The sequence below is a fragment of the Schistocerca gregaria genome, chromosome 8, assembly GCF_023897955.1.
Source record: "Schistocerca gregaria isolate iqSchGreg1 chromosome 8, iqSchGreg1.2, whole genome shotgun sequence".
Taxonomy (NCBI): domain Eukaryota; kingdom Metazoa; phylum Arthropoda; class Insecta; order Orthoptera; family Acrididae; genus Schistocerca; species Schistocerca gregaria.
In genome coordinates this window covers 59850610-59862316 of record NC_064927.1, presented here as the reverse complement: position 1 = coordinate 59862316, position 11707 = coordinate 59850610, and the positions used below count along the sequence as shown (strand labels likewise).

The following is an 11707-nucleotide window of genomic DNA, read 5'->3' as shown; positions in this document are numbered from 1 at the left end:
ATGAAATCGGGAAAAATTACGGCTGTAGTTTCCCCTTGCTTTCAGCCATTCGCAGTAACACAACTGCAAGGCCGTCTTGGTTAATGTTACAAGGACAGATCAGTCAATCATCCAGACTGTTGCCCCTTCAACTACTGAAAAGGCTGCTGCCCTCTTCAGGAACCACACGTTTGTCTGGCCTCTCATCAGTTGCCCCTCCGTTGTGGTTGCACCTACGGTACGACTATCTGTATCGTTGAGGCATGCAAGCCTCCCCACCAACGGCAAGATCCATGGTTCATGGGGGGGGGGGGGGGGTCAAAGTAGATACTCCGTGCGAATTGGTATGGGTGGAGGTTACACTTAACAGCCGAACTAAGTTAATAACTGGCACCTTCTGTCGATCTCCCGACTCAGATGATATAGTTGCTGAACAGTTCAGAGAAAATTTGAGTCTCGTAAAAAATAAATACCCCACTCATACGAATATAGTTGGTGGGGACTTTAACCTTCCCTCGATATGTTGGCAAAAATACTTGTTCATAACCGGTGGTAGGCAGAAAACATCTTCCGAGATTGTCCTAAATGCTTTCTCCGAAAATTATTTCGAGCAGTTAGTCCACGAACCCACGCCAATTGTAAATTGTTGCGAAAACACACTTGACCTTTTAGCCACAAACAATCCACAGCTGATAGAGAGCATCATGACTGACACAGGGATTAGTGATCACAAGGTCGTCGTAGCTAGGCTCAATACCGTTTCTTCCAAATCCACCAAAAAAAACAAAATAATTTTATCTAAAAAAGCGGATAAAGTGTCACTAGAAGCCTTCCGAACTGACTATGCAAATGTAGACGAGCTGTGGCTCAAATTCAACGATATAGTAGCAACAGCAATTGGGAGATTCATACTTCATAAATTGGTAGGAGATGGAACTGATCACCCATGGTACACAAAACAGGTCCGAATAGTGTTGCAGAGGCAACGGAAAAAGCGTGCGAAGTTCAAAAGAACGCGAAATCCCGAAGATTGGCTAAAATTAACAGACGTGCGAAATTTGGCACGGACTTCAATGCGAGATGCCTTTAATAGGTTCCACAACGAAACATTGTCTCGAAATTTGGTAGAAAATCCGAAGAAATTCTGTAAAGTACACAAGCGGCAAGACGCAGTCAATACCTTCGCTGCGCAGTGCCGATGGTACTGTTACCGACGACTGTGCCGCTAAAGCGGAGTTATTCAACGCAGTTTTCCGAAATTCCTTCACCAGGGAAGACGAATGGAATATTCCAGAATTTGAAACACGAACAGCCGCTAGCATGAGTTTCTTAGAAGTAGATATCTTAGCTGTTGCGAAGTAACTCAATCGTTTGATACGGGCAAGTCTTCAAGTCCAGATTGTATACCGATTAGGTTCCTTTCAGATTACGCTCATACAATAGCTCCCTACTTAGCAATCATATACAACCACTCGCTCACCGATAGATCTGTACCTACAGATTGGAAAATTGCGCAGGTCGCACCAGTGTTTAAGAAGGGTAGTAGGAGTAATCTGTCGAACTACAGACCTATATCATTGACGTCGGTTTGCAGTAGGGTTTTGGAGCATATACTGTATTCAAACATTATGAATCACCTCGAAGTGATCGATCGATTGATACGAAATGAGCATGGTTTCAGAAAACATAGTTCTTCTGCAATGCAGCTAGTTCTTTATTCGCACGAAGTAATGGCCGCTATCGACAGGGGATCTCAAGTTGATTTCGTATTTCTATATTTCCGGAAAGCTTTTGACACCGTTCCTCGCAAGCGACTTCTAATCCAGCTGCAGGCCTATGGAGTATCGTCTCAGTTGTGCGACTGGATTCGTGATTTCCTGTCAGGAAGGTTCAGTTCGTAGTAATAGACTGCAAATCATCGAGTAAAACTGAAGTGATATCAGGTGTTCCCCAGGGAAGCGTCCTGGGACCTCTGCTGTTCCTGATCTATATAAATGACCTGGGTGACAATCTGAGCAGTTCTCTTAGGTTGTTCGCAGATGATGCTGTAATTTGCCGTCTAGTAAACTTCCGAAGACCAGTGTCAGTTGCAAACCGATTTAGAAAAGATTGCTGTATGGTGTGGCAGGTGGCAGTTGACGCTAAATAACGAAAAGTGTGTGCTGGTCCACATGAGTTCTAAAAGGAATCTGTAGGAATTCGATTACTCGATAAATAGCAAAATTCTCAAGGCTGTCAATTTAACTAAGTACCTGGGTGTTGAAATTACGAACAACTTAAGTTGAAAAGACCACATAGATAATACACTCCTGGAAATTGAAACAAGAACACCGTGAATTCATTGTCCCAGGAAGGGGAAACTTTATTGACACATTCCTGGGGTCAGATACATCACATGATCACACTGACAGAACCACAGGCACATAGACTCAGGCAACAGAGCATGCACAATGTCGGCACTAGTACAGTGTATATCCACCTTTCGCACCAATGCAGGCTGCTATTCTCCCATGGAGACGATCGTAGAGATGCTGCATGTAGTCCTGTGGAGCGGCTTGCCATGCCATTTCCACCTGGCGCCTCAGTTGGACCAGCGTTCGTGCTGGACGTGCAGACCGCGTGAGACGACGCTTCATCCAGTCCCAAACATGCTCAATGGGGGACAGATCCGGAGATCTTGCTGGCCAGGGTAGTTGACTTACACCTTCTAGAGCACGTTTGGTGGTACGGGATACATGCGGACGTGCATTGTCCTTTGGAACAGCAAGTTCCCTTGCCGGTCTAGGAATGGTAGAACGATGGGTTCGATGACGGTTTGGATGTACCGTGCACTATTCAGTGTCCCCTCGACGATCATCAGAGGTGTACGGCCAGTGTAGGAGATCGCTCCCCACACCATGATGCCGGGTGTTGGCCCTAAGTGCGTCGGTCGTATGCAGTCCTTATTGTGGCGCTCACCCGCACGGCGCCAAACACGCATACGGCCATCATTGGCACCAAGGCAGAAGCGACTCTCATCGCTGAAGACGACACGTTTCCATTCGTCCCTCCATTCACGCCTGTCGCGACACCACTGGAGGCGGGCTGCACGATGTTGGGGCGTGAGCGGAAGACGCCCTCGCTCAAAGTCCGTCAACTGCACATACGGTTCACGTCCACGCTGTCGCGGCATGCTACCAATGTTAAAGACTGCGATGGAGCTCCGTATGCCACGGCAAACTGGCTGACACTGATGGCGGCGGTGCACAAATGCTGCGCAGCTAGCGCCATTCGACGGCCAACACCGCGGTTCCTGGTGTGTCCGCTGTGCCATGCGTGTGATCATTGCTTGTACAGCCCTCTCACAGTGTCCGGAGCAAATATGGTGGGTCTGACACACCGGTGTCAATGTGTTCTTTTTTCTCGGTCCCGCACACCGTTAGGCCGTCTTCCGCTCACGCTCCAACATCGTGCAGCCCGCCTCCAGTGGTGTCGCGACAGGCGTGAATGGAGGGACGAATGGAGACGTGTCGTCTTCAGCGATGAGAGTCGCTTCTGCCTTGGTGCCAATGATGGTCGTATGCGTGTTTGGCGCCGTGCAGGTGAGCGCCACAATCAGGACTGCATACGACCGAGGCACACAGGGCCAACACCCGGCATCATGGTGTGGGGAGCGATCTCCTACACTGGCCGTACACCTCTGATGATCGTCGAGGGGACACTGAATAGTGCACGATACACCCAAACCGTCATCGAAGCCATCGTTCTACCATTCCTAGACCGGCAAGGGAACTTGCTGTTCCAAAGGACAATGCACGTCCGCATGTATCCCGTGCCACCCAACGTGCTCTAGAAGGAGTAAGTCAACTACCCTGGCCAGCAAGATCTCCGGATCTGTCCCCCATTGAGCATGTTTGGGACTGGATGAAGCGTCGTCTCACGCGGTCTGCACGTCCAGCACGAACGCTGGTCCAACTGAGGCGCCAGGTGGAAATGGCATGTCAAGCCGTTCCACAGGACTACATGCAGCAGGAATTCGTGCGAACCTTGCAGATCATTCCTCCAGGAGCTGGGGAACAGCCGATGCACACAGCAGTGGGAATAAAGGGGCAGTCCGCTAGCCACGCACAGTCCCTGGCTTACAGCCACTCAACTGAGGCGTGCAGGAGTCTCGTGTCACTCAAAGAAAGGACATATCAGGCTCATTGCTGCGGAGACGTAACCTAGTGGAGTTGCCGTCGGGTTCGCTTGGCTGGATTCACCTCTTGACGTCAGATGGGAATTTTAGGGGAGAGTGCGACCTGATAGGCCCCCTGCTTGATATTTTCCGTGGGGGGAAATTATTTAACATTGCAGCTTCACGCCATCGGCAGAAGTATACAATATTCGGCCTGATGGTGCTTGCTGCCGCGCCGGCCAAAGTGGGGGAGTCGGCGACGCTCTTGGATCGGTCGTCCTAAAGGTGACTTCATGTGCTGCGTCACTGAGGTCTTTTTTCTTTTCATTTTTTTAAAGAAATGGTGGAGACCTCCACGCCCACACCGCCATGATGGCCAACGCGAAAGGTCTACTGCCATCTCTGCTTATCTGTAAGCGCGGTCTTCACAGGATGTGGGTATTGCGATGTTGTCGTACGTCTGGCTATTGGGTCGAAAGCTGAACAAATGGTGGCGGTTTGAATAGCAGAGGAAAAAAAAGGAGCCAAGGCAAGAGTGAAGGGGAAAAACCTCTACTATAGTCGTGTCGGCTAGTAAGAGCAGTAGCGGACCGCTTGCTCTCTGCGACAGATCGTGCAACGGTGAGGTGAACTACTGGTGGGTATCATGCGGGCGGACACCACAGACGTGAGGCGGCTGCAGCTGGACACCGGAGTTGTCTTTTCGACCAGCACCAGCATACCTCTAACAGTTGGGTTCATCATCGGTTAGTGTCCGATAGGTCCTATCCGGATTCACAGTTTAGGGTAGCGCTGGCGCTTTGTTTGTGCGTCAGTGTGCGAGCTTCCCTGCTTCCCTGCTGTGGTCTGTTGGTCGGCTGTGACAGGAGCTGCCGTATCCTGTCAGTATTTGTCGTGTGCAGCGGCTTGCCGATGTCGTCGCTTGTGAGCGGAGGTTAGCTCGCTGTAGGTGGTTATGCCCTAGGCAGCAGTGTTTTTGGCCGCTTGTGCTTCCGTCGAGGGGGCGATCATTCTGGTGTTCTGCGCTGCGACGTCATGCCGACGACTTAGCGTGATCTGCAGATTCCGGGCTGGTGTAGATCTCGCGCTGACCCACATCTCCACGACCATCGAGATGACAAGAGACTGTACAATTCAAAAAAAAATTATTTATAGACGAATTCATATGTTTATGACACAGTCATAACCATGAGTTTGACAAAGCATGAACCTGTGTTCAGTGTATGCCACATTTAGAATCTGAAGATGGTGATTGTATGGCCGAAACCGGTTGTGACTCTGTCATAAACATGTGATTGCGTCTATAAATATACAAAAAAAATTTACAAAAGAATCAATCACGATAGCTTCTTTTCATGTTAGTTCTGACAACCAAAAACTGTATAGTAAAAATTCAGATTCGTGACGTATAATTACATCATTCAAGTAATATGCAGCTTGGATACATTATCCTACCGTAAATTTTATACTTGAGCTGATTAACTGTCTATGATGTTACATTCATGTTGTTAATCTATTGGGTCTCTTATGTACAAAGACGAACTTACACAATAAATCGTTTAAAGTAGTTTCCTTTCGTCTTATCTAAGGTAAGTTCCCTCCATCTCATTTTCGTTATAAACGTTTTTAAAAAAATATTGTTATTAATTGATTTCATAGCAATTAACCACCTTACGATCTTACTGAAGTCCCTGGACTAGCAGGACAGAGCGGGTGATATTATATTTGTGGAAAGGGGCCAAAATAAGTTGCTGTCAGTTACGCTTAACATATAAAATTTATTAGTTAAAACACACAATAACATAAGGAAGAGATAAACACTCTCAAGGTTTTAACAAAGAGCTCCTTTGACTTTATTTAATCGGCTGAGACCCACATACGAAAATCCAGGGCCCAAGGCCTAAGCAAGGAAATGATGTACAGGAGTTCTTCTAGAAGTTTCACTTCTTTCAAAACATTTTTTTTACTTCAATAAAAATAGACTGAAGACCACACATTAAGCAAGGACAGTGTTACGGCCTTAGGCCCAAACAAAGATTTTCAATGGTATTTCTAAATAGGCTGAAACCTGGCTGAAGGCTGCATACCAACCAACGGTTTAAAGTCTAGGAAGGAGATCTTCCAATCTGAAAAGGCTGAAGGCCTTATCTTAAAATATTTGTTGAAAAACTCGGCTGAAGGCGTCATACTAAAGAATAACAATCTTATGGCTTTAGGGCAAAACAAAGATTTCTAATTTCTAATTTAAGAGATATTAAAACTCGGCTGAGGAAAAAAAACGACTCTTAGCAGTATGGGACTTAACTTCTGAGGTCATCAGTCCCCTAGAACTTAAACTACTTAAACCTAACTAACGTAAGGACATCACACACATCCATGCCCGAGGCAGGATTCGAACCTGCGACCATAGCAGTCGAGCTGTTCCAGACTGTAGCGCCTAGAACCGCTCGGCCACCCCGGCCAGCTAGGCTGAAGACCACACACACCATGCAGAAAACAATTTTACAATTTAAGGTCTAAAAGAACAGCCTTGCAATTTAAATAAGCTAAAACTCATCTGAAGGCCACACACAGTACTTAAAAATAAACTGAAATGACTATGTAAAACAGAATGAGCGGCGCTCAGAAAGTTCCAGGGGTAGGCCTGGGAAGTAACACTAACGCACCCTTAGGGGAGACAGGCAGCCCGACCGACAAGCTCTTAATCGGAAGGCAACACAACCAAGGGACGGTTCACGACCGGCCTACAATCTGACTGATTTCCAACGGTCAGATCCAACTGCACAGATAATGCAAAATATCGGCCGACGAAAAATAAAGCGAGATACCAATAACTTCAAGTGGGCCTCACCAAGATCAAGGCATCAAACATCACGAAAGACGAGTTAAAAAGAATCCGTAAACACAAGTCACAACTGTCAAGTCACTACTGCAGGCACACATTCTAGGCAAGAAAACACACGACTTGTAATGAATGGCGTCATGGGCTGAGAAAACAACAATCCACAGATAACGAACAAATCGTACCAGTCGAGTTTTAAGAAAAGGTAACTAATTAATGAGAACCATGCTTAGTAAGAAAGCGAAAGTCGGTCGCACAACTAGCGCCTCCAGATGTAACAGCGCGTGCCCGCCCCCAAAAGCACCGGCCCGGCTTCGTGCTGTGGAGACTCCGTCGCTGCTCAGTTCCAACGAACCAACTAGGTGTTCGTCCTGAGGATCAAAGGCGTCGTCGACTGAGACGGCCGGCAGACCAAACGACCAAGGGTAGCCAACGTTCCCCGACAGGGGAAACTACACCATACAGACCCGACTCTTGATCGCTCCCAACTCTTCCCCAACAGATAATGGTGCCAGTGCTCAGCAGACAGCATATCGCTATACGACCAACAGCCGGTCGACTGACTAGCGCTTCCGTCTGCGCCGACCACGGTCCTGGCTCGTACTTGCACTGAGTGCCTTCCGACTGACTATGCCGATTCGGTGCTCTGTGCCCGACTGCACTCCTGGTCCACCTCCAACTGAACCCGCCTGTACTGGCTGTGCGGGCCTCCCTGGAGCTCGGTCCCCGACTGCACTCCTGGTCCGTCTCCAACTGCAAATGCCGGTACTGGCTGTGCGGGCCTCCCTGGAGCTCCGACCCCGACTGCACTCCTGGTCTGTCTCCAACTGAACCCGCCGGTACTGGCTCTGCGGGCCTCCCTGAAGCTCCGTCCCCGACTGCACTCCTGGTCTGTCTCCAACTGCACCCGCTGGTACTGGCTGTACGGGCCTCGCTGGAGCTCCGAACCCGACTGCACTCCTGGTACGTCTCCAACTGAACCCGCCGGTACTGGCTCTGCGGGCCTCCCTGGAGCTCCGACCCCGACTGCACTCCTGGTCTGTCTCCAACTGAACCCGCCTGTACTGGCTGTGTGGGCCTCCCTGGAGCTCGGTCCCCGACTGCACTCCTGGTCCGTCTCCAACTGCAAACGCCGGTACTGGCTGTGCGGGCCTCCCTGGAGCTCCGACCCCGACTGCACTCCTGGTCTGTCTCCAACTGAACCCGCCGGTACTGGCTCTGCGGGCCTCCCTGAAGCTCCGTCCCCGACTGCACTCCTGGTCTGTCTCCAACTGCACCCGCTGGTACTGGCTGTACGGGCCTCCCTGGAGCTCCGACCCCGACTGCACTCCTGGTCTGTCTCCAACTGAACCCGCCGGTACTGGCTGTGCGGGCCTCCCTGGAGCTCCGACCCCGACTGCACTCCTGGTCTGTCTCCAACTGAACCCGCCTGTACTGGCTGTGCGGGCCTCCCTGGAGCTCGGTCCCCGACTGCACTCCTGGTCCGTCTCCAACTGCAAACGCCGGTACTGGCTGTGCGGGCCTCCCTGGAGCTCCGACCCCGACTGCACTCCTAGTCTGTCTCCAACTGAACCCGCCGGTACTGGCTCTGCGGGCCTCCCTGAAGCTCCGTCCCCGACTGCACTCCTGGTCTGTCTCCAACTGCACCCGCTGGTACTGGCTGTACGGGCCTCCCTGGAGCTCCGAACCCGACTGCACTCCTGGTCTGTCTCCAACTGAACCCGCCGGTACTGGCTCTGCGGGCCTCCCTGGAGCTCCGTCCCCGACTGCACTCCTGGTCTGTCTCCAACTGAACCCGCCGGTACTGGCGATGCAGGCCTCCCTGCAGCTCCGTCCCCGACTGCACTCCTGGTCCGTCTCCAACTGAACCCGCCGGTACTGGCTGTGCTGGCCTCCCTGGAGCTCTGTGCCCGACTACACTCCTGGTCCATCTCCAACTGCACCCGCTGGTACTGGCTGTATGGGCCTCCCTGGAGCTCCGTCCCCGACTGCACTCCTGGTCTGTCTCCAACTGAACCCGCCGGTACTGGCTGTATGGGCCTCCCTGGAGCTCCATCCTCAACTGCACTCCTGGTCCATCTCCAACTGCACCCGCTGGTACTGGCTGTACGGGCCTCCCTGGAGCTCTGACCCCGACTGCACTCCTGGTCTGTCTCCAACTGAACCCGCCGGTACTGGCTCGGCGGGCCTCCCTGGAGCTCCGTCCCCGACTGCACTCCTGGTCTGTCTCCAACTGAACCCGCCGGTACTGGCTCTGCGGGTCTCCCTGCAGCTCCGTCCCCGACTGCACTCCTGGTCCGTCTCCAACTGAACCCGCCGGTACTGGGTGTGCGGGCCTCCCTGTAGCTCCGTCCCTGACTGCACTCCTGGTCCGTCTCCAACTGAACCCGCCGGTACTGGCTGTGCTGGCCTACCTGGAGCTCTGTGCCCGACTACACTCCTGGTCCATCTCCAACTGCACCCGCTGGTACTGGCTGTACGGGCCTCCCTGGAGCTCTGTCCCCGACTGCACTCCTGGTCTGTCTCCAACTGAACCCGCCGGTACTGGCTCTGCGGGCCTCCCTGGAGCTCCGTCCCCGACTGCACTCCTGGTCCGTCTCCAACTGAACCCGCCGGTACTGGCTGTGCTGGCCTCCCTGGAGCTCTGTGCCCGACTACACTCCTGGTCCATCTCCAACTGCACCCGCTGGTACTGGCTGTACGGGCCTCCCTGGAGCTCCGTCCCCGACTGCACTCCTGGTCTGTCTCCAACTGAACCCGCCGGTACTGGCTCTGCGGGCCTCCCTGGAGCTCCGTCCCCGACTGCACTCCTGGTCTGTCTCCAACTGAACCCGCCGGTACTGGCTGTACGGGCCTCCCTGGAGCTCCGACCCCGATTGCACTCCTGGTCCATCTGCAACTGCACCCGCTGGTACTGGCTGTACGGGCCTCCCTGGAGCTCCGACCCCGACTGCACACTTGGTCCGTCTCCAACTGCACCCGCCGGTACTGGCGATGCGGGCCTCCCTGCAGCTCCGTCCCCGACTGCACTCCTGGTCCGTCTCCAACTGAACCCGCCGGTACTGGGTGTGCGGGCCTCCCTGTAGCTCCGTCCCCGACTGCACTCCTGGTCCATCTCCAACTGAACCCACCGGTACTGGCTGTGCTGGCCTCCCAGGATCTCCGTGCCCGACTACACTCCTGGTCCAACTGCACCCGCTGGTACTGGGTGTACAGGCCTCCCTGGAGCTCCGTCCCCGACTGCACTCCTGGTCTGTCTCCAACTGAACCCGCCAATACTGGCTCTGCGGGCCTCCCTGGAGCTCCGTCCCCGACTGCACTCCTGGTATGTCTCCAACTGAACCCGCCGGTACTGGCTGTACGGGCATTCCTGGAGCTCCATCCCCGACTGCACTTCTGGTCCATCTCCAACTGCACCCGCTGGTACTGGCTGTACGGGCCTCCCTGGAGCTCCGACCCCGACTGCACACCTGGTCCGTCTCCAACTGAACCTGCTGGTACTGGCTGTGCTGGCCTCCCTGCAGCTCCGTCCCCGACTGCACTCCTGGTCCATCTCCAACTGCACCCGCCTTTACTGGCTGTACGGGCCTTCCTGGAGCTCCATCCCCGACTGCACTTCTGGTCCATCTCCAACTGCACCCGCTGGTACTGGCTGTACGGGCCTCCCTGGAGCTCCGACCCCGACTGCACACCTGGTCCGTCTCCAACTGCACCCGCCGGTACTGGCGATGCGGGCCTCCCTGCAGCTCCGTCCCCGACTGCACTCCTGGTCCGTCTCCAACTGAACCCGCTGGTACTGGCTGTGCTGGCCTCCCTGGAGCTCCGTGCCCGACTGCACTCCTGGTCCATCTCCAACTGCACCCGCCGGTACTGGCTGTACGGGCCTCCCTGGAGCTCCGTCCCGGACTGCACTGCTGCTGCGTCCCGACCGTCCTCCTGGTCCTCCTCCAGCTCACTTCCCTGCATATGAGGACCCGGAAATACTGTCGGTCGCTCCAGAGCTGGTACGACAGTGCCCTATCGATACACGTTGCTGCTACCACAAGCGGGCAAATAAGGCAGGGAGTTAGTGACGCCAGTAAATGGAATAAGAAACGAGGTGGCAGTACCGTAACAGAAGATGACAAACAAGAAATGGCCTGAACACGAACTGTGGATGACTCATTTACATTAGGGACAAATTTCAGACAGGGCATTTCTATTGTGTTAAGTGTATCAACTTTAGGTCTTAAGGAATGTGCCGGAGTTTGACCGAACGTGACTCTAATAACGAATTCTAAGTTGACACGCTCGGTGCAATGCAAGGCTTACAGACAGTCGTTTTCTGACAAGGTGTACCCACTGCCATGTACGGTACACAGGCATGTGGAGTGTTCCCGCAAAAACAGGAAACAGTACAGGGACAGAAGAAAGAGCAATCTCACATTACAACAGTACCGTGTCGTACATATCAGATTGTTCACAAAGTAGTTACTTCTTATCCCTTCCAGGACGAGCGCATAAGATAAAATGCAGCCTAGGCATATCTTAGATAGTTTAGTCTGTCCGCATTCCTCGCGAATTTTGTATTACGAGACAGTCCTGAGGCGGAATTGGCTTGAAAAGACTTATGTCGGAAGTACACTGAATCTCCAAAGAAGATACCGAGATAAGGAAACATGCAGAACACGGCACTGCAATAGGCAACGGCTATATAAGACAAGTGTCTGGCGTAGTATTAAATCGTTTAC

The 11707-nt window shown here is 52.7% G+C and overlaps 1 protein-coding gene across 1 annotated transcript; it reads right to left on the bottom strand.

Moving 5' to 3' along the window:
• Nucleotides 1-9035: 9035 nt before the first annotated feature.
• Nucleotides 9036-10826, bottom strand: LOC126284522 (collagen alpha-1(III) chain-like). The gene has a single exon (XM_049983515.1). The coding sequence runs from the start codon at nucleotides 10824-10826 to the stop codon at nucleotides 9036-9038; it is 1791 nt and encodes a 596-aa protein (XP_049839472.1).
• Nucleotides 10827-11707: the final 881 nt, after the last annotated feature.